The 26,028-nt window shown below is 42.6% G+C and overlaps 1 protein-coding gene across 1 annotated transcript in view; it reads right to left on the bottom strand.

Moving 5' to 3' along the window:
• POLN (DNA polymerase nu) overlaps positions 1-26,028 on the bottom strand; it is a 212,055-nt gene that overhangs the window by 3,738 nt on the left and 182,289 nt on the right. The window contains exons 19-20 of the mRNA XM_043513854.1: positions 17,638-17,720; positions 12,472-12,603 (exon numbers count right to left, since the gene is read on the bottom strand). Of these exons, the coding sequence (XP_043369789.1) occupies positions 12,472-12,603; positions 17,638-17,720 (215 nt within the window). The remainder of the gene's footprint in view (positions 1-12,471; positions 12,604-17,637; positions 17,721-26,028) is intronic.

Raw genomic sequence — 26,028 nt, 5'->3', positions numbered from 1 at the left:
ATTCAGGAAACTGGTATAAGCAATTCCAGCAAAACAACCCATCCCAGTAAAAATTGTACCTCCTCTAGGAGGGTTTGCTGGTAGAGCTATACTGGTTATATCATAGCTGACAGCTCATAATGGACCCAAGTAGAGACAGGTGTCTTCCATCTCTGCATTGGCTCGCAGCCAAGGATTTTAGCTATGGGACTTTTGCTGGTTATATACATAGAACATGGATTCATTATCACAGATGTGGGAATGTTTTTTGACACCTTTCAAGAAAAGAAAGCTATATTATTTGAAGTAGATCTAATCAAAAATATATTGCTTGAGTAGCACTTCATCAAACAGGATGTTTAGGAGTTATTTATGGCTTTAAATATCTGCAGTAATCCACTACTCTTTAGTAGAACTAACTTATTAATGCCGTTATGATATGAAATGACAGCTTATGGTTATGTGCAGTGTTGAGGCTGTATTGGTCCCAGGATTTTAGAGAGACAAGGTGGGTGAGGTAATATCTTTTATTGGACCAATTTCTGTTGGTGGAGGAGGTGATGACCTGAAAAAGCGCTCTGTGTAGCTTGAAAGCTTGTCTTTTTCACTACAGAAATTGGTTTAGTAAAAGATATTACCTCACCCACCTTGTCTCTAAAAATCTATGGTGATAGTAATTTTTTAAGCATTGCAAAGAATAAACAAGGAAAAGCATGTCTTCTGTGAGTAGAAGTCTGAATCAATTATATGCTGTTATAAAAAGAGGTTGAAAATGCTATTCTGAGAAAATGATACAGGAAAATGATAAAACACAAAACCACCATATCACCGGTGGGTGAACACTTTTCACAAGGCAATCACTCTATATCTGACCTATCAGTCCTCATCCTCAAAGGAAACCTGCACAACACTTTCAAAAGTTGAGCAAGGAAGCTTAAATTCATAACTTTGCTAGATACTAAAAATCATGGACTATATAAAGCCTGAATTTATGGATTACAAAAATATCGCACTCACTAACAACCTTCTCCACCAGCTGTTTTCCCCACCCTTTGTTTCCTCCTTATGGTTGGATGGGTGTTAATAGGCCATTTCACCTTGAATGGTCCCTTGAAATATGTGTTAACTATTTATGCTAATCAATCTGTTCCATTTATATTTAGCTGAGTAAGTGTCCCAGACCTGAAGAAGAGCTCTGTGTAAGCTAGAAAGCATGTCTTTCTGACCAATAGAAGTTGGTCCAATAAAAGATATTACCTCACCCACCTTGTTCTGAGAAAAGTAATTTTCCTGACACAGCATTACAGTTGCAGTTATTAAAGTAACAAATTTGATGACAATGCACTCTTCTTCACTGTGACTGTTAACAACAGATGGCATATCTGTTGATTTTTTCTATAAAATGTTTGTATTGAAAAGTATGTTATGAATTTTGGGGTGAGTATATATATTCTTTGACAGTTCGGATAATACACTGAAAAAGAAAATGTCAAATATCTACAAATTCGCCTCAGGGACGTAGCCACGGGTGGGCCTGGGCAGGCCATGGCCCACCCACTTAGCGTCCAGGCCCACCCTCAGACCTGGCTCTGCTCTTGCCCCAGCACTTGCCACCAAGTGCTTGGGAACCAGTGGCAACCTCTTCCCTGGCCCTGATTACTATTATGACACATGGAGTACATTGACACTGGGTACCCCATTCGGCTATACCTGAGCCCAATTCACCATATCACCTAAATCAGTGCCAGGAAAATATGTGGTTCCAAAGGATCTAGAAGATCTGGAGGAGCTAGAGTGTTGTTTACTTTTGGTTGAACTAAACATTCCTCTGGTATGCACGTCCACTGTTACATCAATACTGACCTCTTCCCCGGCACAACAGCCACTCCAATATTACACCCAGTACTCCTGCCTCAGCAGCCCCTCCTTTAGAGGTAGAATTCTCTTATTCCTCATCTGACTCACAACACAGTGGGAAGGGATTGTCTATCTATTCCTCTAAAGCCTCTTCTTCTGAATTCTATGGGTCAGAAATGGCGTCTTGGGTCTCCTACAAACCTAAACACCATAGTGTTTTCCTTAGGCCTTTATGTCTTATCCATATAATATCCTTGCACGGCCATACTGGAAACTGTGCAGTCCTTATCGTGGGCATTCTCCCAAGCTCCACCTCACAGAGAAAGAACTGTGCAACCTCAGTTCATTTTCAGCCTGCAGAAGTCTCTGAGCCCTGGTCTACACTACAGGGTTAGGTTGAATTTAGCCGCATTAGGTAGATTTTATAATGAATGTGTCTACACAAGCAACCCCATTCCGTCAATCTAAAGGGCTCTTAAAATTGACTTCTGTACTCCTCCCCAGTGAGTGGAGTAGCACTAAAATCAACCTTGCTGGGTTAAATTTGGGGAAGTGAGGATGCAAATCGATGGTATTGGCCTCCAGGAGCTATCCCAGAGTGCTCCAATGTGATTGCTCGACAGCACTTTCAACTCCGATGCACTAGCCAAGTACACAGGAAAACCCCTGGGAACTTTTGAATTTAATTTCCTCTTTGATCAGCATGGCAAGCTCAGCAGCACAGGTGACCATGCAGTCCCCCCAGAATCGCAAGCTCCAGCATGGAGTTCCAGCATGGAGAGAACGGGAGACACTGGATCTGATTGCTGTATGGGGAGAAGAATCTGTGCAGGCAGAACTCCAATCAAAAAACAGAAATGCTAATATACATGCCAAAATCGCACACGGCATGATGGACAGAGGCTACAACAGGGACAAACAGGAGTGCCGCGTGAAAGTCAAGGAGCTCAGGCAAGCCGACCAAAGACAAAGGAGGCAAACGGTTGTCACTCTGGGTCAGAGCCCCATACATGCCGCTTCTATGATCAGCTGCATAGCATTCTAGGGGGGTCCTACCACTACCCCACCACTGTCCGTGGACACCTGCAAGGGGGGAGTCTCACGTAACAAAGAGGAGGATTTTGCAGATGAGGAAGAGGAGAAGGAGGAGAATGCGCAGCAGGCAAGCGATGAATCCGTTCTCCCTGGCAGCCAGGACCTTTTCATCACCCTGGAGTCAATACCCGCTGAAGGCAGGATCCCCGACCCTGAAGGCGGAGAAGGCACCTCTGGTGAGCGGACATTTGTAACTACAGTACAGGGTTTAAAAGCAATAGTGTTTAATGTTTGATTTGTCCTGAAGACTTGGGATGCATTCGCGGCCAGTACAGCTACTGGAATAGTCTGTTAACATGTCTGGGGATGGTGCGGGAATCTTCCAGGGACATCTCCATGAAGCTCTCCTGGAGGTACTCTGAAAGCCTTTGCAGAAGGTTTCTGGGGAGGGCTGCCTTATTTCGTCCTCCATGGTAGGACACTTTACCAAGCCAAGCCAGTAGCAAGTAGTCTGGAATCACTGCAGCATAAAGCATGGCAGTGAATGGTCACATTCAAGCAACATTCAGTCTTTATCCTTCTGTGTTAGCCTCAGGAGAGTGATATCATTCATGGTCACCTGATTGAAATAGAGGAATTTTTGTAAGGGAACAGTAAAAGGACCCCATTCATGCTGGGCTATTTGCGCTTGGCTAAAAAGGGATCATCCCAAATAGCCATGCAGAGGGGTGGGGGGAGGTACCTGCTGCATATCCACCCAAAAACAGCAGCCCCTCCTTTTAAATGGCAAACCCAACTGGCATTGCTTGCTATAGGAAAGGAAGATGCTGCAGTGTGAAAACATTCTTACATGTTATGAAGGAGTTAGAAGCTAAACCCGCGTACCCTTTGCCTTACCATGGCTGCCTGGAAACTGAATTCTGTTGCCCAGCCATGTGTGATGTCACTCACAATGACATATTTTCCCGAGATCATGCAGTCCTCCCGCACTGATAAGGCACAGCTGAATGCATGGAAGCATTCAGTGGCAGAGTCCAGGAAAGCATTAAGTGAGCGCGATGAGAAGAGGCAGGATGTAATGCTGAGGCTAATGGGGGAGCAAACAGACATGCTCAGGCGTCTGGTGGAGCTGCAGGAAAGCCAACAAGTGCACAAACCCCCACTGCATCCACTGTACAACCACCTGCCCTCCTCCCCAAGTTCCATATCCTCCTCAACAGATGCCCAAGAACGCGGGGGCGGGAAGGCTCCAGGCACCCAGTCACTCCACTCCAGAGGATGGCCCAAGCAACAGAGGCTGTCATTCAAACAGTTTTGATTTGTAGTGTGGCTACAATAAGCAATGTGCCCTTGTCCTTCCCTCCTCCCCTACCCCACCCCACCCACCTTATCACTTATCTCCCCTTTTTTTAATTAATAAAGAAAGAATGCATGGTTTCAAAACAATAGTGACTTTATTTCCTTTGCCAGCTGTGATTGAAAGGGGGAGGGTGGTTGGCTTACAGGGAATTAAAATCAACAAAGGGAGCAGGTTTGCATCAAGGAGAAACACAGACAACTGTCACACCATAGCCTGGCCAGTCATGAAACTGTTTTCAAAGTCTCTCTGATGCGCAGAGTGCCTACCTGTGCTCTTCTAATTGCCCTGGTATCTGGCTGTTCAAAATTGTCAGCCAGGCGATTTGCCTCAACCTCCTACTCTGCCATAAACGTCTCCCCTTTACTTTTACAGATATTATGCAGCACACAGTAAGCAGTAATAACAATGGGAATATTGGTTATGCAGAGATCTAACCTAGTCAGCAAACAGCACCAACGAGCTTTTAAATGCCCAAAGCCACATTCAACCACCATTCATACCAGCCTATAGTTGAACTGCTCCTTACTACTGTCCAGGCTGCTTGTGTATGGCTTCATGAGCCATGGGAGCTAGGGGTAGGCTGGGTCTCCAAGGATAACTATTGGCATTTCAACATCCCCAACAGTAATTTTCTGGTCTTGGAAGTAAGTCCCTTCTTGCAGCTGCTCAAACAGCCCAGAGTTCCTAAAGATGTGAGCGTCATGCACCTTTCCTGGCCATCCCACGTTGGTGTCGGTGAAACATTTCTTGTGATCCACCAGCGCTTGCAGCACCATTGAGAAGTACCCCTTGTGGTTTACGTACTGGTTTGCAAGATGGTCTGGTGCCAAGATAGGGATATGCGTTCCGTCTATCGCCCCACCACAGTTAGGGAAACCCATTGCAGCAAAGACATCCAATATGACCTGCACATTTCCCAGAGTCACTAACCTTGATAGCAGAACGTCAGTGATTGTATTGGCTACTTGAATCACAGCAGTCCCCACAGTAGATTTGCCCACTCCAAATTGATTCCCAATTGACCGGTAGCAGTCAGGCATTGCAAGATTTCACAGGGCTATCACCACTTGCTTCTCAACTGTCAGGGCAACTCTCATCTTGGTATTCCTGTGCTTCAGAGCAGGGAAAAGCAACTCTCAGAGTTCCAGGAAAGTGGCCTTACGCATGCAAAAGTTTCGCAGCCACTGAGAATCATCCCATACCTGCAAGACTATGCGGTCCCACCAGTCTGTGCTTGTTTGCCAGGCCAGAATCAAGGTTCCACTGTATCAACCAGCCCCACTGCCGCCATGATGTCCCAATTGCCACATCCCATGCTTTCAGGAACATCTATGTCCACGTCCTCCTCACAATTGTCCTCGTGCTGCCATCTCTTAGCCAGGTTCTGCACATACTGCAATATAATGTGTGAGGTGTTTGCTCACAACAGCAGCGGTGAGCTGAGCGGGCTCCATGCTTGCTGTGCTATGGCGTCTGCATGGGTAACCCAGGAAAAAAGGCGCAAAATGATTGTCTGCTTTCATGGAGGGAGGGAGGGAAGGAGGGAGGGGAGACTGATGATATGTACCCAAAACCACACGCAACAATGTTTTTGCCCCATCAGGCATTGGGAGCTTAACCCAGAATTCCAATGGGGAACAGAGACTGCGGGAACTGTGGGATAGCTTCCCACAGTGCACTGCTCTGTGAGTTGATGCTAGCCATGGTAGTGAGGACACACTCCACCGACTTAATGCGCTTAGTGGGGACATACACAGTCAACTATATAAAATCAATGTCTAAAAATTGACTTCTATAAAATTGACCTAATTTCCTAGTGTAGCCAAAATTAATTACCTATCCTTATAGTTAGAAAGATTTTCTTCAGATCTAATCTAAATCTCCCTTGCTGCCGATTAAGCCAGTTACTTCTTGTCCTACCCTTGGAGAACATTTGATTATTGTCCTCTTTATAAAATCCCTTAACATATATGAAGACTGTTATCATGCCTCCCTTTGGTCTTCTTTTCTCAAGGTCAAACATGCCCAGTTTCTTTAACCTTTCCTCAGAGATCAGGTTTTCTAAACTTTTTATCATTTTTATTGCTCTCCTCTGGACTCTCTCCAATTTACCAAATACTATTCATTAGTGGAAGCTTCCAGAGCAGGCGTTTCTTATGGCAGGACTGTATTGCAATACATTTTTAGATAGACTCCAATTACTGCCAAATTACATCATGTCCACTTAGCAGACAGGCAAATAACTTTCTTTTTGCTTTATTATCTGAAGTGGGTAATGCCTTAAGTGCCTCAAAATCTATTCTATTAATTGCAATGAAGCTTCAAAACAGATCTCTCTCTTATCTCCCTGGTCTCTTATACACATAACTGAATGGAAATAGGGATGTCTTTTGGCAGGGATGGGCATCTGAAACTTCGTTGTTGAACAAGAGCCACTCAGGACTGGCCTTCTGGTGAGTGACAGTGATTCTTATATTACAGTGACAATTTTCTCAAGTCCTACACTTTGGAGAGTCTCCCTCCAGGTCATGTCTCTACCCTGACTTTCTCAGAGTGAGATCAGGCTTCTTCTTATGTAGTCCCCTTCCCAAAGCAGTCATATGCTCTTCCAGCCCCATAACTCCTTCCTGGTCATGTGCTCCAGCTGGGGGAAACTACAGATCCTGGAATGTTCCTTTTTGACAGGGCTGGGGAGTATGACATGTGAGCTAGGATGTATGCATGCACCCAACAGACCAGTGCACTTTTACAAATTGTATAATATTTATTTTATTAAACTTAAATTTTCATAAGTCATTGTTTGGGGTAGTGAAGGAATTGCTTCATCATCTTCTTATTCATTACAAATTACTGTAAAATTGTAAAACCTGTCCTCTTTTTTTCTCTTTGAGATACTTGCTGAATAAGACCTCTGTTCCCAGAATGAACCCTGCTCATGTCAAATTATACTGCATTATATTGACATATGATGTGCTCCAGCAGAAAACAGCCTAAGAAACCTATTCTTAAATAAATAGACTTGATGGCTGTGGGCCCACAAAAATTCAGCCTCAGAGTTACAAAGCCATAATCCAATTCAAGAGCCAAAAATTTTACATATTTCTTCTATGCAGTCAGTCAGCATTTGTGCTCTTGAACTGTATTTAGTATCTGTGGCTGCAGGGCCATGGAGAATGGGTTTTTTTGGGCCAACAGCTGCAGACTCTCCTTGTATTAAATCCTGTGCCCTCTACACATCCCCATTTGTCTTTAGTGAGTATCCATACCCTAGGAGTGAAGTAATGAGAAAGGCGAAGCAGTAACATAGCCACTGGGACAATGGAGCTGTGCCCAGGGGCCCTGGCCAACTGGGGACTCCCGGAAAAATAGGTGCCCCCGTGGCCCAACCTGCTCCACCTGCCCAGCGCTCCTGCCAGGGAGTGAGGTTGGGGTGCAGGGGCTTGCCCCACTCCACTTGGTGCTCCTGCCAGAGAGTGGGGTTGCGGGTGGGTGGATGCCAAAGTGAGGCAAGCCCCTGCGCTCCAACTGGAGCCCCAGGTGGTGAGTGGTGGTTGGTTCTGCAATGCCTTTTATACTTGTAGTATGGGAGTGCAAGGACATTCAGGATGCATGAATGGTCCCAGCAGACACTGCTGGCAAAAAGACTCCAATCTTAACCGCGTGGGCCTCATGTGACCAACAGTGAAATATAATATTACTCTTTAGGGAATTCTGCACCAAAAAATTTAAAATGCTGTACACAATATTTTAAAATTCTGCAAAATTCTGCAGATTTTATGTCAATAAACAAATGTGGAGGCTCCAGCATAGTAGTGGGGAGCACAGGCGACTGGCTGCACAGAGATGGGAGATCACCCTGCAGTCCGTTCCCCTCTGGGATACAGACTCAGCAGTGAGGCTGCACCTGACCCTGACATAGCGCAAGGTCTGGGCCCGCTCTGGAGGTCTGTGTCTAGGTGGGGGGGAAGGCTGCAGTGTGGTCTCCCACCTCAATGCAGCCAGTGGCCTGTGCTCCCCACTGCCATGCTGGAGCCTCCAGATTTATTTATTGACAAATAAATTTTGCAGAATTTTAAAATACTGTCCACAGAATTTTTACTTTTTTGGTACAGAATATTTAATGTTTTGGTTCAGAATTCCCTCAGAAATAGTAAATGAAGCAACTCACCAGGGTTAGCAGCCCCGTGTCAGGTGTACAAGGTGTGGGCAGGCAGGCTTCTTCTGAGAGGATCCAAGTGTGGAGGGGCTTAGTGTATGTGGGGGATCCAGGTGTAGGGTGAGAAGGTTCTGTGTGGGAGATCTGGGTGCGAGCAGCTCAGTGGGTGGGTCCAGGTGCGGGGAGGATCTGGATGAACAAGGGCTTGTTGGGAGGAGGGGGTTGGGTGCAGGGGCAATATGATTCTGCAGGGGGGGTCCAAGTGAATGTGGCTGTGGCTCAGTAGGTGGGGTTCTGGTTGTGGGGAGACTGGGTGTTGGGAGACTGGGGCTTGGCGGGGGGGTACAAGTGCAGCTGGTTCGGGCTAAGTAGGATGAGGGTCTGGGCGGGGCCGGCTTGTGGGATGGTCCAGGTGCATAGGGGAGGGGACTTGTCAGGGTTGGGATTCAAGTGGCGGGGGGCTCAACAGAGGGTGAGGGTCTGGATGCAGCGATGAGGGTCTGGATGTAGAGGTGAGGGGAATGGCAGAGGTCCAGATGCATGGGGAGTAGGAAGATGGGGGAGCAGCTCCTTGTACAGTGACGCCTCCCCGCACGGCTGAGAAGTGATAAGGGCAGGAAGCAGAAGGAGTGCAAATCTTGGGGAGCTTTCTGGGGGTGGGTCTGATCCAGCTCCATCCCTGGTCCAGCCCCAGTTTCTCTGTGCAGGGGAAATGCACTCCTACCCCGCCCCCAATCCAGCAGGGACTAGCAGCTGAGCCCAGCACAAGGTAGGAGCAACTGGCCGGGAAGGGCTGGATGCGGGGGTGATGGGGGCTCTGGATGCAGCGGGGCTCCAGGTGCAGGGGGTGAGGCTCAGTGGGGTGGGGGCTAGAGTGAGGGAGGCTCAGTGGGGGGGTTCTGGGTGTGTGTGGGGGGGTGAGGCTCGGCAGGGCGGAGTCTGAGTAAGGGATCCCAGATGCACAGGGACCGGGCAGATGAGGGGTGGGTCTGACCCAGCACCCAGCTGGGGCATTCCCAGGCCTGCCCCTCCCCCCCCAGTGATTTACCTCTCCGTTGGCTGTTCCAAGTGCCCAAAATGATGCGCCCATGCTGTTGGGGAGTGGCACATGACCGCTCATACAGCTTCCTTTTGTTTCCCCATCAGAAAGTCATTTTTATGCGGGGAAGCAAAGAAATTTGTGCGGGACATGAATTCTGCATGCAAGCAGTGATGCAGAATTCCCCCAGGAGTAATAATATATATGGGCAAGTACTCAAAGAAGAACTTAGAGAAACTTTAGGATGAAGTGACACATCTAAAGAGATCAGGTAGGTTGGTGTGAGGAAGGAAGCACCAAGTAAATGACTAAGCAACTTGTTGGGGAGGCATCTAACGCCATTTTTACCAAAGAGTACCAATGCTCCTAGGAACAGCCTTGTCTTGTTGCTAATTACTTTTTCCTGAACAGCTCTACATGCCTTCATGCATGTGCACATGCACATAAATTCAAAACCAAGCATAGAAAGTCAACATGTCAATAACTTTGCCTACATCGAGCACTAAATGTTTGTTATATATTTAGATTTTTCAGTTATGTCTATCACACTCTAGATGCACGACCAATAGTAGCAACACAGACATTAAACAGACCAGATCTACCTTTGAAAAGACAGACCTTTACTCTATCCTATCATCCTCCAACCAACTTTCTCCTCTGAGAAAGTCTGCGAAAAGAACAGTTGAGTCTAGTGCTCTAATGGACCAAAAGCAAAAAGTTAATTCTAAAGTGAAAACCCTCTCACTAAGAACATCCTGCCACCAACCCAAATCTAAGGCTTGGTCTACACTACCAACTTATGTTGATATAACTACATATCGTTCAGGGGAGTGGAGAATCCACCCCCTTGGGCGACGCAGTTATACTGACCTAACCGCAAGCACAGACAGTGCTATGTTGACAGGGGGCTTCTTCCATTGACATAACTACCACCTCTTGGGGGGTGGAGTACCTATGCTGATGGGAGAAGCTCTCACATCGGCATAAGTAACATTTTCCCTAAGCGCTACAGCGACACAGCTGCACCGGTGCAGCTGCGCCACTGCAATGCTTTAAGTGTAGACAGCCAATAAATTGTTAGTGTAAGGGGACTGTTGCCCCCTTACTAACATTTAGTGGGGTGTTTTGGTTGACTAGCTACCAGTACTAAAGGGGGAAAGGTCTATGGGAAATCAGGACCCTGAACTGATAGCCCCCAGGAACAATGGGGAGAGGCCAATGCTCCAGGTCAGCCTGAATGACAGAGCGGGCAGGCTAATCAGGGAGTCAGGAGGCCAGGGAGGTCCCGTCCTCCGTGTGAGCTGGATTTGCCTGGGTCAGATACAGTGGGGCTGAGCTAAGGAGAAAGCAGGGGCCCAAGCTAAGCTGGGGAGCAGAGCTGTGCCAGATCTGGAGGGACCAGAAAAGCAGCCCAGAGAGAGCAGACCCTGTCCTGGGAGCAGAGCCAAAACCAGAGACACAGCCCAGAGAGAGCAGACTTGCCCTGGGAGCAGAGCTGCAGCAACCAGAGCCAGAGGGACCAGAAAAGCAGCCCACCAAGCAGGTCAGTGCTGGGAGCAGAGTCACAGAAGCAGCCTGCAAAGCAGACCTGTCCTGGGACAGAACTGTAGCAACCAGAGACAGAGGGGCCAAAGAAGCAGCCCAGGGAGCTGGAGGCAGAGCAGCAGCAGCAGCAGCAGCGCAGAGACAGAGTGGTGGAGCTGGGGCTGGAGCAGTCCAGAGCTGGGTGCGGTGAGCAGTTGGGGAGAGCGAGGGGGACCCTGGGCAGCGGGTCCAGCACAGGGAGACGCCTCAGCCAAGAGGCTCTGCAGGCCAGGCTTGGATTGTAACCCCGACAGGGCGGGGGTGACACTGGGAAGAAGGGTCCTACCACTTAGAGCCTCAGAGCGTGGTCACCACCGGAGCAAGTGTCCAACCCACAGCATCCCTGCAGCACAGCCAGGGCCTGAGAAGGTGGCCTGGGACTGACAAGGAACAGACTGTGAACTGCCCTGAAATTCCAGAGACACTGTTTGTGATGTTCCCTGCCACAGAGCGGGGCGATGTGTTTCCTTTAACCTTTCCCATTTTTCCTTATTCTTTTTAAAATTAATTGTTGATTAAATAACTTGCATTTGCTTTAAATTGTATGTAGGGGTCAGTGGGTCAGAGAAGTGCGCAGTGCAGAGAGAGTACCCTGGGGTGGGGACACCCTAGCCCCTGTCCTAGGTCACCACCGCAGGGTTGGGGGTCGAGCCCCCCAGGAATCCTGGGCCCAGCATTGTTGGGGTTACGAGGACTCTGCCAGACAGGAGAGTGGAAGGGGAGCCCTCAAGGGCAGGGAGGCCACTGGGTAAAGGAAGTGGGAGCGAGGACTCAGAATCTTTCACTAGTCCACTTCACCGGGGTAGTGCAGAAGCCAGGAAAGTTCCCCACAATAGTGGGACTATTCCCCCGCTTACATTAGCTTAGACTCTTCAGAGGATCACATCTACTGTGATATTACATGGGACAAACAGATGGTGTTTTGAGTTCATATCTTTTAGGGTTTTATAGCCTTGGATACCCAAAAACTCACCAAGAAATCATGGGGTAGCCAGTGCAGATCACAGGCCATAGGCGGAACATGCTCTCTTTGTGAAACAGTGCTTTCTAAGCAGGTTGAATTATGCCCTAGCAGCAACTTCTTACTAGTTTGACAATATGGTGGTATGTACATTGCATTGCAATAAGCTAATCTCAAAGTAACTTTAAATATGGATAACTGGACGTTGAGAGCCATATTAAAAAAGAAAGGAACTTCTTGCCATTCACAAATGATAAAGAGCACTCCTGGTAAATAACAATATCTGGGAAGAAGCAGCTGTGGTGGATCCAACCAGATCCTCCCAGTTTGCCAGCATAACATAGGGCAGACCACATTCATCGGGGTGGATATTTTCATAATTTCTTTCAACTTTTTCTCTCATCCTACAAGCATTATCTGAGTTGAACCTCTGTCCTCATTGTAAAATGTAGCATAGCAGCTGAACGGTAAACTAGAATGTATCTTATAGGTTTTATTACCTTCATTGTGGCATTGCTCAATGGTTTTCTTTGTAAAGTCATGAATTTTTTTGTATTTCACCAGAAAACTCTCTATAAATTGACCAGCTTGAAGAGCAGTAATTCCCAGACATCCGGCAAGACGTTCTTTACCTTGTGCACAATAATGTAAAACAGAAAATCATTTAAATATTGCTTCGTTATAAATATTAGTACTGAACTGCACATTGACTAGTGGAATATGACCACTGTAGTTATTTTCACAAATTTGGATGGTCACATACACTAAGGTTCTGATTCAGCAAACTATTTAAGTATATGTTTCATTTTAAGCTTAAGTGTTTTAACTGATTAGGAAAGGACTAAACTCGTTGTTGAAATACCTTACTGAATTTGGATGTACTCAGCAGAGGTTTTCCCCACTGTATATTACATCTTAATAGCTTAAACACAAATTTTAGGATAATATCTGTATTTTAGATTCATACCATGTATCCTATAGGGTTCTTAGTTTTGTTCACTTTTGTTCATAAACTAGTCGGGATAGATTTATGCAGAGTCTTGATACGAGGATGAGAAGATTGAATTTAATGTTGAATAAGCAGGGAAGTGAATGCAGAGATGTGAGGATGATGGTGATGGGACTGAATGATTTTAGGTAGGGTGTTTTGGACAAGCTGGAGAAGTGCAATGCCAGAAAGCAAAAGAGAAGAATAATTCAGTAATTGAAACAAGAGATGACCAAGGCATGGACCAAGGTTTTAAGCAGGAGGGATGGAAAAGAAAGGATAGATTTTAAAGGAAGCGTAGAGAAAATTGCAACAAGACTTACCCAGCATCTAGATGTGTTATAAGTAAAACTATATCAAAGTGAATCTATAACAAGATAAAGCAAAGGAGTATGAGAGAAAAATGTGATCAAAGTTTTCCATGCTATGAGATTAAAAGGTAAGAAGTACAATTTAAAGAAATTTATGAACCAAGTAGTTCAAGTGCAAATAAAACCATACATCAACAGTATTGACAGCATTGTGTCTGCAAATAACATTTGCTGAAAGGCAATGTCTTGAAGCACCAGAGATATAAAATATTAGTTGTCACAGTAATAATGTCAAGATAAACTAGCTGGTGTTTTTGAGAGAAGTAAGATTTCAGCCACCCAAATGCCATCACTGTCAGTCTGTTATGCATTTCATAATAATTCTCTAGTATTTTGTACTCAGCTATGTCAGGAGCTGCACTGATGCCTAGAAGAACAAATCTAGCCAAAGTGCAAGAATCAGAAATTTGCAAGACATCTGGGATGACTCCTAATGGAATTATTCTAGTGTTGTATTATTGTTTGACGACCAATTAATTTAAGTCTCCCCCAAAATTTCTCATTCATTGTTCAGAAAACATTGTTCAGAATTACCAGAGTCTGTCTATACCAGTTAGGAATCTGCTTGTGGCTTCACAAGAGAACTGTAACAAATATCTAAGCTGGCCACATTTCCCATCCAAAGAACATTTAATAAATAGGTTGAAATATCACATATGAAAACATGCAAATTAATCAGCAATAGCAATAAAAAACTGAAAAGGACAGAAAATGTCAACAATAGCTTTACACTTTTAAAAAAATCACCTTAGAAGACTGAAAATACAAATTCTTTCTTTCTTTTTTGTCTCCCCTTCATCCACCCAAACACTGTTTGATATCCCTCTGTGCAATGTTTAAGGCTATGTCTACACTACAACCTATGTTGGCAAAACTTATGTTGCTCAGGGGTGTGAATATTCCATCCCCTTAAGCGACATAAGTTACACTGACGTAAGCACTCATGTACACAGCGCTATGTCAATGAGAGAGCTTCTCCTGCCAACATAGCTTATGCCACTTATGGACATGGTGTTATTATGCCAACAGGAGAGCTCTCTCCTGTCGGCATAGAGTGTTTTCACCAGACGTGCTGTAGCAGTGCAGCTGTATCCGTACAGCTGTACCACTGCAGTGCTGTACGTATAGGCATGGCCTAATTTAGGATTTAATGAATTAATTAACTAACAGATACTTTGGTGCCCCTCATTATATTTTTTACAGATGAACGAGGCACAGACAGGTGAAGTGAATTGCTTCAAAGTAGACAGGAAGTCTGTAGTGTTGTCACTTCTCATGCTGTTCAGTTTGTGTGTTAAAGTATTAGCTTCTGGAGGCAAGTGATTAGGTGAGTGTCTCAGGGTTTTTGTTTTGTTTTTTAAGTACATATCTAGGTCTCATGGAAGACCTTGAAAATGTGACCCAAGTGTAATCTAAAGGCTCAACAACCAGAAAAGAACTATAGATGATATGATCACCATTTTGTTTTCTTCATTTGCGATGTTGCGCTTCAAACATAACTAAATTTGTAAATATGTAGCGCTCTCTGAAATGGTGGAAGAATTCCTGAAGACTACTAAGTGTGAGACAAAAAAGAAAGATCAAGGATGGTGTGAGTCCGCTGCTCAGTGGAGAAAGTGAGCTGGTAACAGAAGATGATAGAAAGACAAAGCTGCTCAATGCCTACTTTGCTTCAGTCTTCTCATAAAAAATAACATGTGACTGCATCTTTGAAAAGGGGGGAAAAAGGAGGAGCCAGGGAACTATAGACCAGTCAGTCTGACTCAACATATGGGAAGCTACTAGAGCAATGTATAAAACATTCAATTTGATAATACCTGGAGGATGAAAGGGCAATCATTAGCAGCCAGCATGGATTTACTAAGAACAAATCATGCCAAACCAGCTTGATTTCCTTCTTCGACAGGGCAACTGGTTTGGTGGATAGGGGGAATGCGGTGGATGTAATATATTTGGACTTCAGCAAGGCTTTTGACATAGTCCCACATGACATTCTGATAAGTAAGCTGGAGAAATGTGGGCTTGATGGAACTACCATTAAGTATATACGTAATTGGTTAAACAACTGCCAACAAAGAGTAATTAGTAATGGAATGATATCAGATTGGAGGGAGGTCTCAAGTGGGGTACCACAGGGATCTGTTCTAGGTCTGGTGTTGTTTAACATCTTTATTAATGACTTGGATATAGCATACTGATCAAATTTGCAGATGACACAAAGCTTTGAAGGTTGCCAACACTTTGGAGGATAGAGCTAAAATTCAGAGACATCTGGATAAATTGGAGAACTAGGGTATAGACAATAAAATGAAATTCAGCATAGACAAATTTAAGGTACAGTACTACACTTCAGGAAGAAAAACCAAATGCACAAATACAGAATGGGGGATAATTGGCTTGGGAGCAGCACTGCTGAGAAGGATCTGGGAGTTGTGGTGGATCTCAACCTCAACATGAGTCAGCAATGTGATGCTGTTGCAAAAAAGGCAAATGTAATTTTAGGTTGCTTTAACTGAGCATAGCATGAAAGTCATGGGAGAGGATAGTTCCACTCTACTCAGCACTGGTTAGGCCTCAGCTGAAGGACTGTGTCCAGTTTTGGCCACCAATGTATAAAAAGGATGTGGAGAAACTGGAAAGGATCCAGAGGTGAGTGACAAAGATGATCAAAGGGATGGAATGCAAGCCATATGGGTATGTTTAGTTTGGAAAAGATAAGATTGAGTGGGGACAAGATAGTGGTCTTCAAATACTTGAAAGATTGCCATTAAAAAGACGCAGAAAAGTTGTTCTCTCTTGCCACAGAGGGCAGGACAACAAGCAATGGGTTCAAATGACAGCATAGCAGATTTAGATTAAATCTCAGGAAAAGCTTCCTAACTGTAAAAACAGTAGGACAATAGAACAGACTTCCTAGGGAGGTTTTCAGAAGGAGGCTGGATAGCCATTTGTCTTGGATGGTTTAGACCCAACAAATCCCATACCTTGACAGCGGGTTAGACAACATAACCTTTGCAGTCCCTTAACCCTATGATTCTAAGTCACATACAAGTGTAGTTATATCAATATATTACTGTACGGCTCTAGTTTTTAATGTTTTATGGTCTATACGGCTACCAGATTTCTTATTTTAATACTTTATTAAACAGTTAAATCAATGAGTTGTGTTAGTAAATTTGCCTTTAAGAGCACTAGCATTTGTCAGTCTATCAGCCAAATAAATATTAAAGGTGACATACAAAGGAATAAAAATTGGGTTTGGGTCCTTTATTTTATTTCATGATGTAGAAATGCCTGAAAGTTATTTCTATTTATTCTTTACATTAGAAATCTAAGCATTGGAATAATATATTTATTAATGAGAAGACAAATTCCAAGAAAGTGAGAGGGGAAGTGATTTTCCAGACTCTTCACTTGTTTCAACCAAAATCTTTTGATGGGGGAGACCTTCCTTTTACATTGTATAGAAGTAACATGGAAACAAACTCTATTTTTCCTTTTGCAGGTCACCTTTAGGAAGGCTATATAAATTGAAGTAGTTTATAGTAGATTAAGAAAAAATCAGCACATCTAAAGATAGATTAAATAATTAAATAAATGGGCTAATAAAGGGAAATCCTTCACATAGTGATATGAGATCATGATAGTCGAGTATACAGGAGAAGCCCATTTTATTAAAACAGAAACTTCACAAATATTAAAGGAATTGTGGTATGCATATTTTTATCTGACTTAGATTCTGAGCTCCAAAGAGCAGGGACCTTATTTTTCCTACAATATTTTGTAAATAGTATTTATACTTATGGTACAGTACAGAGAGGTTAATAAAAATACAACATTCAAGGCCAAATTCTGACCTTGATTAAATAACAACTTCTTTCATCTTCTATGCGTGCATCCACCGGTGGTATGCAGAGGATATTCCATACTGAATTATACTAATTTTAGGTAGGTAAAGACAGATGTTTGAATTACATTGACTCATGAGTCTCCTTATAGGAGCTCAGATGTACTTAGAAGTCAAAATGCAAATTAAGTCAATGCATCAACTTAGCCAGGGAATAACTTTCATATTATGTTAATGCTGCTATATTATTCTGAATGATTTTTAAGTAGACTATTTTATGATAGTCAAAAAAATCAAGATGCAATATTCTGAGATCACTTTATTCACTTTCAGAAATTCAGTGCATGGCTAGTGTTAAAAAATTTAAATTAACTCAAATCCATTGCAGCTCTAGTTAATCATCTAAAAAAGTAAACAGTAGTGAGAATAACCTTGTCTCTAGTTCTATACAGATCCTTACCTGCTCCATAAACTACTGAGTAGACAACACGCTTTGCCTGTTCTCTATCTGCATGCTTCACTTGTTCACTTGGAATACCCCTCCTAAGCACAAATATAATATAGTTTTCATCTTCTATTTCTAGTTAAAAGCAAATATATATTACAAACATAATTGAAAATACATTTTAAAGTCAATAATTTAATAAGTGCAGACATGTAGCATATAAACAGAAGCTCAGGGAGGCTTTAAATCCACAGCTTTTTTTGTCATATAGTTTGGTGGGGGATGTTGTCTCTAATGAACCAGGCTAATCTTGGCCTTTTATCTCCCTTTTCCACCAATGGTTTGGTTGGAAAAACATCTGCTCTTAAAAGATTAATTTAATATTAGAGATGGATGAACTGGTTCAGATCAAATAAGAACTGACCCAACCCTTTGATGTTCCTTGACCTGAACAAAAATCAAACCCAAATATTTGAAGTTTGGAAAAGTTTGACTGAGGACTAGAACTGTGAAAAATATTTGTGCCTATTTTGATTCCACAGAGATTCTGTGAAAATTCAGTAATTTGCATGCATTTTCTTTACAAGTGAAAATGTTGAAGATCTGGAATGCAGATTTCCACATTGTTTGGATAGTTAGATAAAAATTCACAGCAAGGTTTTGCACTGCATTTTCAAGTTGAGTTGGTTGATATTAGTCATCTGAAGTAAGTAACATATTAAGGTCCCAAATCTGCAAACACTTATACATGTGCTTCACTTTACTACCATGAGTAGTCCAATTGAAATCAACAGGACTACTCATGACAGTAAAGTTAAGAACGTGCTTACATGTTTGCATGATCGGGACCTGTACTTCTGGTTCAAAATTGTCTAAGTCTACCACTGAAGTCTGAGGAAACTATTTTGACTCATTTTTTTCTGAGAGAGATTGTAGATAAAATGCTCCATGTGACTTAATGAGAAGCCATTTTGGCTGTGATATTTTTCTCCTCCTGCCTCTCCTCCCCCCCAGTATTTATTTATTTCTCCTGGGAATGGATTGCTATTTGGGTATTCTTGAAAATACGCAAGTCTCCCACTGTTTAGGGTTATTTACAGTTTTAAAAGGGAAAAACAGGTACTCCAAACTGAAAACTATCATAGAAGCCTTCAGTCCTAAAAGTTATTTTGCCTTCTTTGATCTCATGATTTATGCAGCAAGGAAAAGGTAGGTCCTTTATGGAGGAACCACATCTTGCATTTCCCTATTTCATGTTATTTATGAGACACTAAACTAGAGGTACAATTTTAGTAGTGCTTAAGGGATTTAGGAGCCTCAACCTCATTTTCAAAGTGATGTGGTACTTAGAAGTCTTCATCTTTTTGAGTGTCAATGGGACCAAGGCTCCTAAATAACTAGGTACTTTTGACAGTCCTAACCTAGATTTATGACATCTTACAAATACCTCTTAATTTACCAGTAATTATACACATATATCCATATATGCGCACACAGTTAGACTTAACTAATCCACACAACCTGCAATTCTTACTCAAATAACGGTGCTCACTCATGACAGCCCAGTTAAGATTTTGTAGCAGTTGGCTGAAATGAGGTCTCCTATTAGTAAGGCTCATCAATATCACTTCTGTTGGCTGCCTTATCTCAAACAGTCCATGCAGTCTGCACTCATGCCAGTCACACACTGTTAAATTTAACATTTTCTCATCTTTTATTATTCAGGAGATATGGATATGCTGTCCCCAAAGTGATTAAAATCTTTAGTACTTGATGTCATTTTAATATAGTGCTAAAAATAATATGGTGAGTCAACACTTGTATTAGTGTGTCAGACTGGGGAATTCCAGTATTTGGCAGTAAGGGATTAAGTCTAGCACTCTATGCAAGTTTAAATGTGTGTGTATCACACATAGAAACATATAATAAAGCAAAAGACAGCATAATTCACAAATGTTTGAGCAAATGGCAAGTCGAGTCAATTAAATACTGTTTGTCATGCCTAAAAATGAAAATAACTTTTCTCCCTGCCTATCCTCACAATTTTTGGTTTTATTAATAGCATATTTGATTCTGTAATTCAGAGTAGCATTCCTGAGGTGTGAGGTTGGCAGGGAGGATGTTATTCCTTTGAAGAATGAAATGACACTGGTGGGTCAGCTTCTCCTAAATGCAGCTGTCAGGTGAGAAATCCCTAATGGACTTTCCCCCTTACCCTCCTTTCTATTGGCAATGTGTTTATTTTTACATTAATAAATATGATTTGTTGTAGAAGGTATTGTACAAATCTATTTCTAGATAAGAATCTTATTTTAATTTGAGTTTCATCTTTAATGTTATGCAATGTCATGGTATCCAGGGTAAGCTAGTGCTGTTTGCAACTGGGATAATGATACTGTAGCTGTAGGCTCTAAGAAAGTGATATATGCAAATAGCATGAAAACTTCATTATATAATTGAATTGTGGTATAATGCAAAACAGATAGAGCCAATGGAGTTGCATCTTCATACACCAGGTCTGAATTTGGCCCACACAGTAATCAGCAGTGTGGTCTAGATGCATTTTTTTAAATAAACATGAGCCTGAGAGAAGATGCTGATTAGGCCCAAATGGGGCTCAGCTGTTAACCCTAGACATTCAGATGAAGACAGACTGCAGTTAAATCAGAATTGTCTATATCTGGAGAAGGCAGGTGGGATGAGAACATGTCAAGGGAGTAGAGATTAGTGCAGAGGAGAACTCAAAAGAAAGAATTTGTCGGAGGCTTTGATTCTGAACTCTAGCAAGGAGATTCAGGGATCCTTCCCTGAAAACACAAATTGTCATTACTTTTGACATGAAGCCTTCTATACTTAGCCTTCTTTTGTTTCTTCCCCTCAATTTTCAACTTTGCATTGTCGAAAAGTTTGGATTTTCCATTTTTTCCCTTCTTCTACCTTTTTTTTTTTCCACTCTCCTGGTTTTCTTCCTCTTCTTTCCCTCTTCTACCTTGTCTTTCTTTTTATCTCTCTTCCATTGCCAAATTCATGCTCGTCGTCCACATCCTTCCCCACCCCCATTTCTTCTCTCAACTGTCCATCTCCAACATGTACAACTTTTCCCCATCTGTGTTCTCATCCTCAGATGCCCATCCTTGCCTGCATATCTTTCCACAACAACAGTTTGCTTATGGAGTACCATCCTTTGCTTGATTCATAGATTCATAGATACTAAAGTCAGAAGGGACCATTCTGATCATCTAGTCCGACCTCCTGCACAGTGCAGGCCACAGAATCTCACCCACCCACTCCTATGAAAAACCTCACCCATGGCTGAGCTATTGAAGTCCTTAAATCATGGTTCAAAGACTTCAAGGAGCAGAGAATCCTCCCTCAGGTCAACCATGCCCCATGCTACAGAGGAAGGCGAAAAACCTCCAGGGCCTCTCCAATCTGCCCTGGAGGAAAATTCCTTCCCAACCCCAAATATGATGATCAGCTAAACCCTGAGCATATGGGCAAGATTCACCAGCCAGATAACCAGGAAAGAATTTTCTATAGTAACTCAGATCCCATCCATCTAATATCCCATCTCAGGGGATTTGGCCTATTTACCCTGAATATTTAAAGATCAATTACTTACCAAAATCCCATTATCCCATCATACCATCTCCTCCATAAACTTATCGAGTAGAATCTTAAAACCAGATAGATCTTTTGCCCCCACTGCTTCCCTTGGAAGGCTATTCCAAAACTTCACTCCTCTGATGGTTAAAAACCTTCATCTGATTTCAAGTCTAAACTTCCTGGTGGCCAGTTTATACCCATTTGTTCTTGTGTCCACATTGGTGCTGAGCTTAAATAATTCCTCTCCCTCTCCTATATTTATCCCTCTTATATATTTATAGAGAGCAATCATATCTCCCCTCAACCTTCTTTTAGTTAGGCTAAACAAGCCAAGCTCCTTAAGTCTCCTTTCATAAGACCAGTTTTCCATTCCTCGGATCATCCTAGTAGCCCTTCTCTGTACCTGCTCCAGTTTGAATTCATCCTTTTTAAACATGGGAGACCAGAACTGCACACAGTATTCTAGGTGAGATCTCACCAGTGCCTTGTATAACGGTACTAAAACCTCCTTATCCCTACTGGAAATGCCTCTCCTGATGCATCCCAAAACCGCATTAGCTTTTTTCACAGCCATATCACATTGGCAGCTCATAGTCATCCTATGATCAACCAATACTCCAAGGTCCTTCTCCTCTTCTGTTACTTCTAATTGATGCGTCCCCAACTTATAACTAAAATTATTGTTATTAATCCCTAAATGCATAACCTTACACTTCTCACTATTAAATTTCATCCTATTACTATTACTCCAGTTTACAAGGTAATCCAGATCCTCCTGTATAATATCCCAATCCTTCTCCGAATTGGCAATACCTCCCAGCTTTGTATCATCTGCAAACTTTATTAGCACACTCCCACTTTTTGTGCCAAGGTCAGTAATAAAAAGATTAAATAAGATTGGTCCCAAAACCGATCCCTGAGGAACTCCACTGGTAACCTCCCTCCAACCTGACAGTTCGCCTTTCAGTAGGACCCGTTGCAGTCTCCCCTTTAACCAATTCCTTATCCACCTTTTGATGTTCATATTGATCCCCATCTTCTCCAATTTAACTAATAATTCCCCATGTGGCACGGTATCAAATGCCTTACTGAAATCTAGGTAAATTAGATCCATTGCATTTCCTTTATCTAAAAAATCTGTTACCTTTTCAAAAAAGGAGATTAGGTTGGTTTGGCACGATCTACCTTTTGTAAAACCATGTTGTATTTTGTCCCATTTACCATTGACTTCAATGTCCTTAACTAATTTCTCCTTCAAAATTTTTTCCAGGACCTTGCATACTACAGATGTCAAACTAACTGGCCTGTAGTTACCCGGATCACTTTTTTTTCCTTTCTTAAAAATAGGAACTATATTAGCAATTCTCCAATCATTCGGTACTATTCCTGAGTTTACAGATCCATTAAAAATTCTTGCTAATGGGCTTGCAATTTCAGGTGCCAATTCCTTTAATATTCTTGGATGAAGATTATCTGGGCCCCCCGATTTAGTCCCATTAAGCTGTTTCAGCTTTGCTTCTACCTCTGATATGGTAATATCTACCTCTATATCCTCCTTCCCATTTGTCATGCTACCATTATCCCCAAGATCCTCTTTAGCCTTATTAAAGACTGAGGCAAAATATTTGTTTAGACATTGGGCCATGCCTAGATTATCTTTAACCTCCACTCCATCCTCAGTGTTAAGCGGCCCCACTTCTTCCTTCTTAGTTTTCTTCTTATTTATATGGCTATAGAACCTTTTACTATTGGTTTTAATTACCTTTGCAAGGTCCAACTCTACTCGACTTTTAGCCTGTCTCACTTGATCCCTACATGTTCTGACCTCAATTAGGTAGCTTTCCTTGTTGATCCCTCCCATCTTCCACTCCCTGTATGCTTTCTGCTTCTTCTTAATCACCTCTCTAAGATGCTTGCTCATCCAGCTTGGTCTACAACTCCTTCCTATGAATTGATACTGCTTCCTACTTTACCTGATGCACACATATTAGATAGAAAAAAGAATGGAGTCCTTGTACTAGAAGGCACTTATGGAGTTAATGTTTTACAGCTCTCATTAGAAGAGCTAAGCACTCTAAGAAGGCTATGAGGTCAGCAAAATCCCCAGTGCAGAATACAGTTAAGGAGAATAGCAGGCAGGGCCAGGAAATGTAAACTCCTTAAAGAAGTAGCTCTTCCGAGACATGGGCTGCAGGCCAAAAACAGAGCACCTTCAGCAAAGATGCCTAAATCCAACAGAAAGACATGGAGGGGGCAGTTCTATCGGAGCAATGAGGGGAGGGGAAGAACAAGCTGCCTTAAAAGTACATTAATGTCAGAAAGAAGAATTAAAACCAAGCATATATAATTTATTACTTTTCAAGGTCCGTGACAATAATATTCCCCCCAAAAGCTTTAACGTTGTTGATTCATTAGTGTAATCAGAATGGATAGGCCATCTCAAACAGTTTCAAGTGCATCAGGACTTATAATGAGGAATACCAATTTTTCTTATATAGATCATGGGAAATGAGGAAGACAACATACTGATGATGATATCAGACCTAACTCTAGATCAGAAAAGTATGAACAAAACAATGAAGAAATTCTGACATACATTTCCTTGGAAAACCCGAACATCCCTCACAAAATATAAAAAGAAAAGCAGTACTTGTGGCACCTTAGAGACTAACAAATTTATTAGAGCATAAGCTTTCGTGAGCTACAGCTCACTTCATCGGATGCATTTTCGTGAGCTGTAGCTCACGAAAGCTTATGCTCTAATAAATTTGTTAGTCTCTAAGGTGCCACAAGTACTGCTTTTCTTTTTGCGAATACAGACTAACACGGCTGCTACTCTGAAACCTCACAAAATATAAAAAGGGAATCTGAAGATGCATATTTCAATGCACTGTGGTTCAACAAAAAAGCTAAAAAATACCCACAAAACAAAAAAAACCTGAACAACTCCGAGAGAAGATGTTGGGAACATGTGACAATGAAAGGAAATCAACCTTTGAAAGATGTGCTAAGACACTTCAGCATTCCTGGAAAAGGTTCTCCAGCTGAGAAGCCGACTGCAATAAATATAATAAAAAAGGATGTTGGCAGCATTATGTAGACCTTGTCAAAGGAGGTGTGAGTGATACATACTGAAAAAGAATCACAACAGAAAAAATTACAGAGCTGCCCATGTGTGATTATGTGTAGCTGCCGAGATTTGTATAGCTCTATGTATGATGTCTTGTAATGGGCTATTTGCATTTTATAACTAACTGAACTGTATGTACACTTCAACTTAAAAAAAAATGTATGCTGGTGAAAGGGTCTGGTGTGACAGCTTGGGTGAATGACGTACATACAGTGAAGTAGCAGGACAAGCTTCCAACACACAGCAACATGCTAGTATGCCTCAGCCCTGATCTGAAACACTCTACCTCTATGGAAAACTGGGATAGATCAGTTTCCATGGCCCACTCATGCAGTTCTTGGCCTCTCTGCTAAGTCTGCCAATTAAGGAAAAGCTTGGTGGTGTGGGAACAGGGATGGAGTGTCACCAAACTGCTCTCCTATATGGGTCACCAAATGGGAACAAGCTTTAATACCAGATTGAGACTGGTAACCTACAGGAGAAAGACTGTAGCTCACTAGCAAAGCGCTCAGACAGCCAATCCTCCCAAATGTTACACTTTAAAGAATGCAGTTTGCTTTCCTGAAAGATAAGTTGACCAAATTAAATTTTCTTTTTGGAGCTTATACAAGAAAAATTATTCCACTTTCTGGAAACAGGCAAAACCTTCCACACTGCTCTCAGTCTCATATTTGAATTTATTTATTTATTGTATTACCATAGTTCTAGGCCCCCTAGTCATGAACCAGAACACCACTGTGCTAGGCATTGTACAAACACTGAACAAAGAGACAGTCCCTGAAAATACTCTGCAATTAAGTGTACCACTCTGTTTTTAAAGGAACAACTCCCATTAAGCAAGATACAAACAATTAAAAAAACCATGAAAACAAATATTAACACAACATGTAAATTCACTACTAAATACAATTTTGCGGTATAAAATCATTTCAACAATTACATCTATTCTAAGATCCTCACAGTAACTTAAGGATTCATATTATATATTACATATAAAACCCCCCATCTTAAAACATTAAGATTGCAAAATTAAGCACTCAAAAGTTAGGAAATGCAAGAATAATAGTTACATTCTTCTTTTTTCTTTATGCTGCTTTTCCTGGTGAGCGTCGCAGCGGCAGCACTGAGAGTAGGGACGACCACTCCTCTCTTTCCTCAGCAACAGGTTCCAGCTCCGCCTAAGGGATTCCTCAGCGCTCCCAGGCCAACCAGGAGATATAATGCCTCCAGCATGTCCTAGATTAGCCTCGGGGCCTCCTCCCAGTGGGACGTGCCCATTAGAGTTTGAAAGGAAGTCTCCCAGGGGGCATCCTTATCAGATGCCTGAACTAGCGGCTCTACTCCAAGGCTCTCCCAAATAGCCGAGCTCCTCATCCTGTCTCAGAGAGTAAGCCCAGCCACACTGTGGAGAAATCTCATTTCTGCCGCTTGTACCTGAGATCTCTGTGGTAGCATGAGATCAATCGGCAGATTGGTGTGGCAGCGGCAGCGATGCAGGCACTGTACTGATCCATGGTGGTGAAGCAGCAGCTGAGTTCTCAGACGAAGCTCTCAGTTTACAGGTCGATCTACATCCCCATACTCACCTATGGTCATGAACTTTGGGGAATGACCGAAAGGATAATAGTTACCTGTGAAACCTTAATTCTGCCTCCCTACATCTGTGTATT

This window comes from Dermochelys coriacea, chromosome 4 (assembly GCF_009764565.3).
Source record: "Dermochelys coriacea isolate rDerCor1 chromosome 4, rDerCor1.pri.v4, whole genome shotgun sequence".
In the NCBI taxonomy this organism is placed as follows: domain Eukaryota; kingdom Metazoa; phylum Chordata; order Testudines; family Dermochelyidae; genus Dermochelys; species Dermochelys coriacea.
Note: the sequence above shows the minus strand (reverse complement) of the source record. Positions and strands in the feature narration are given on the sequence as shown.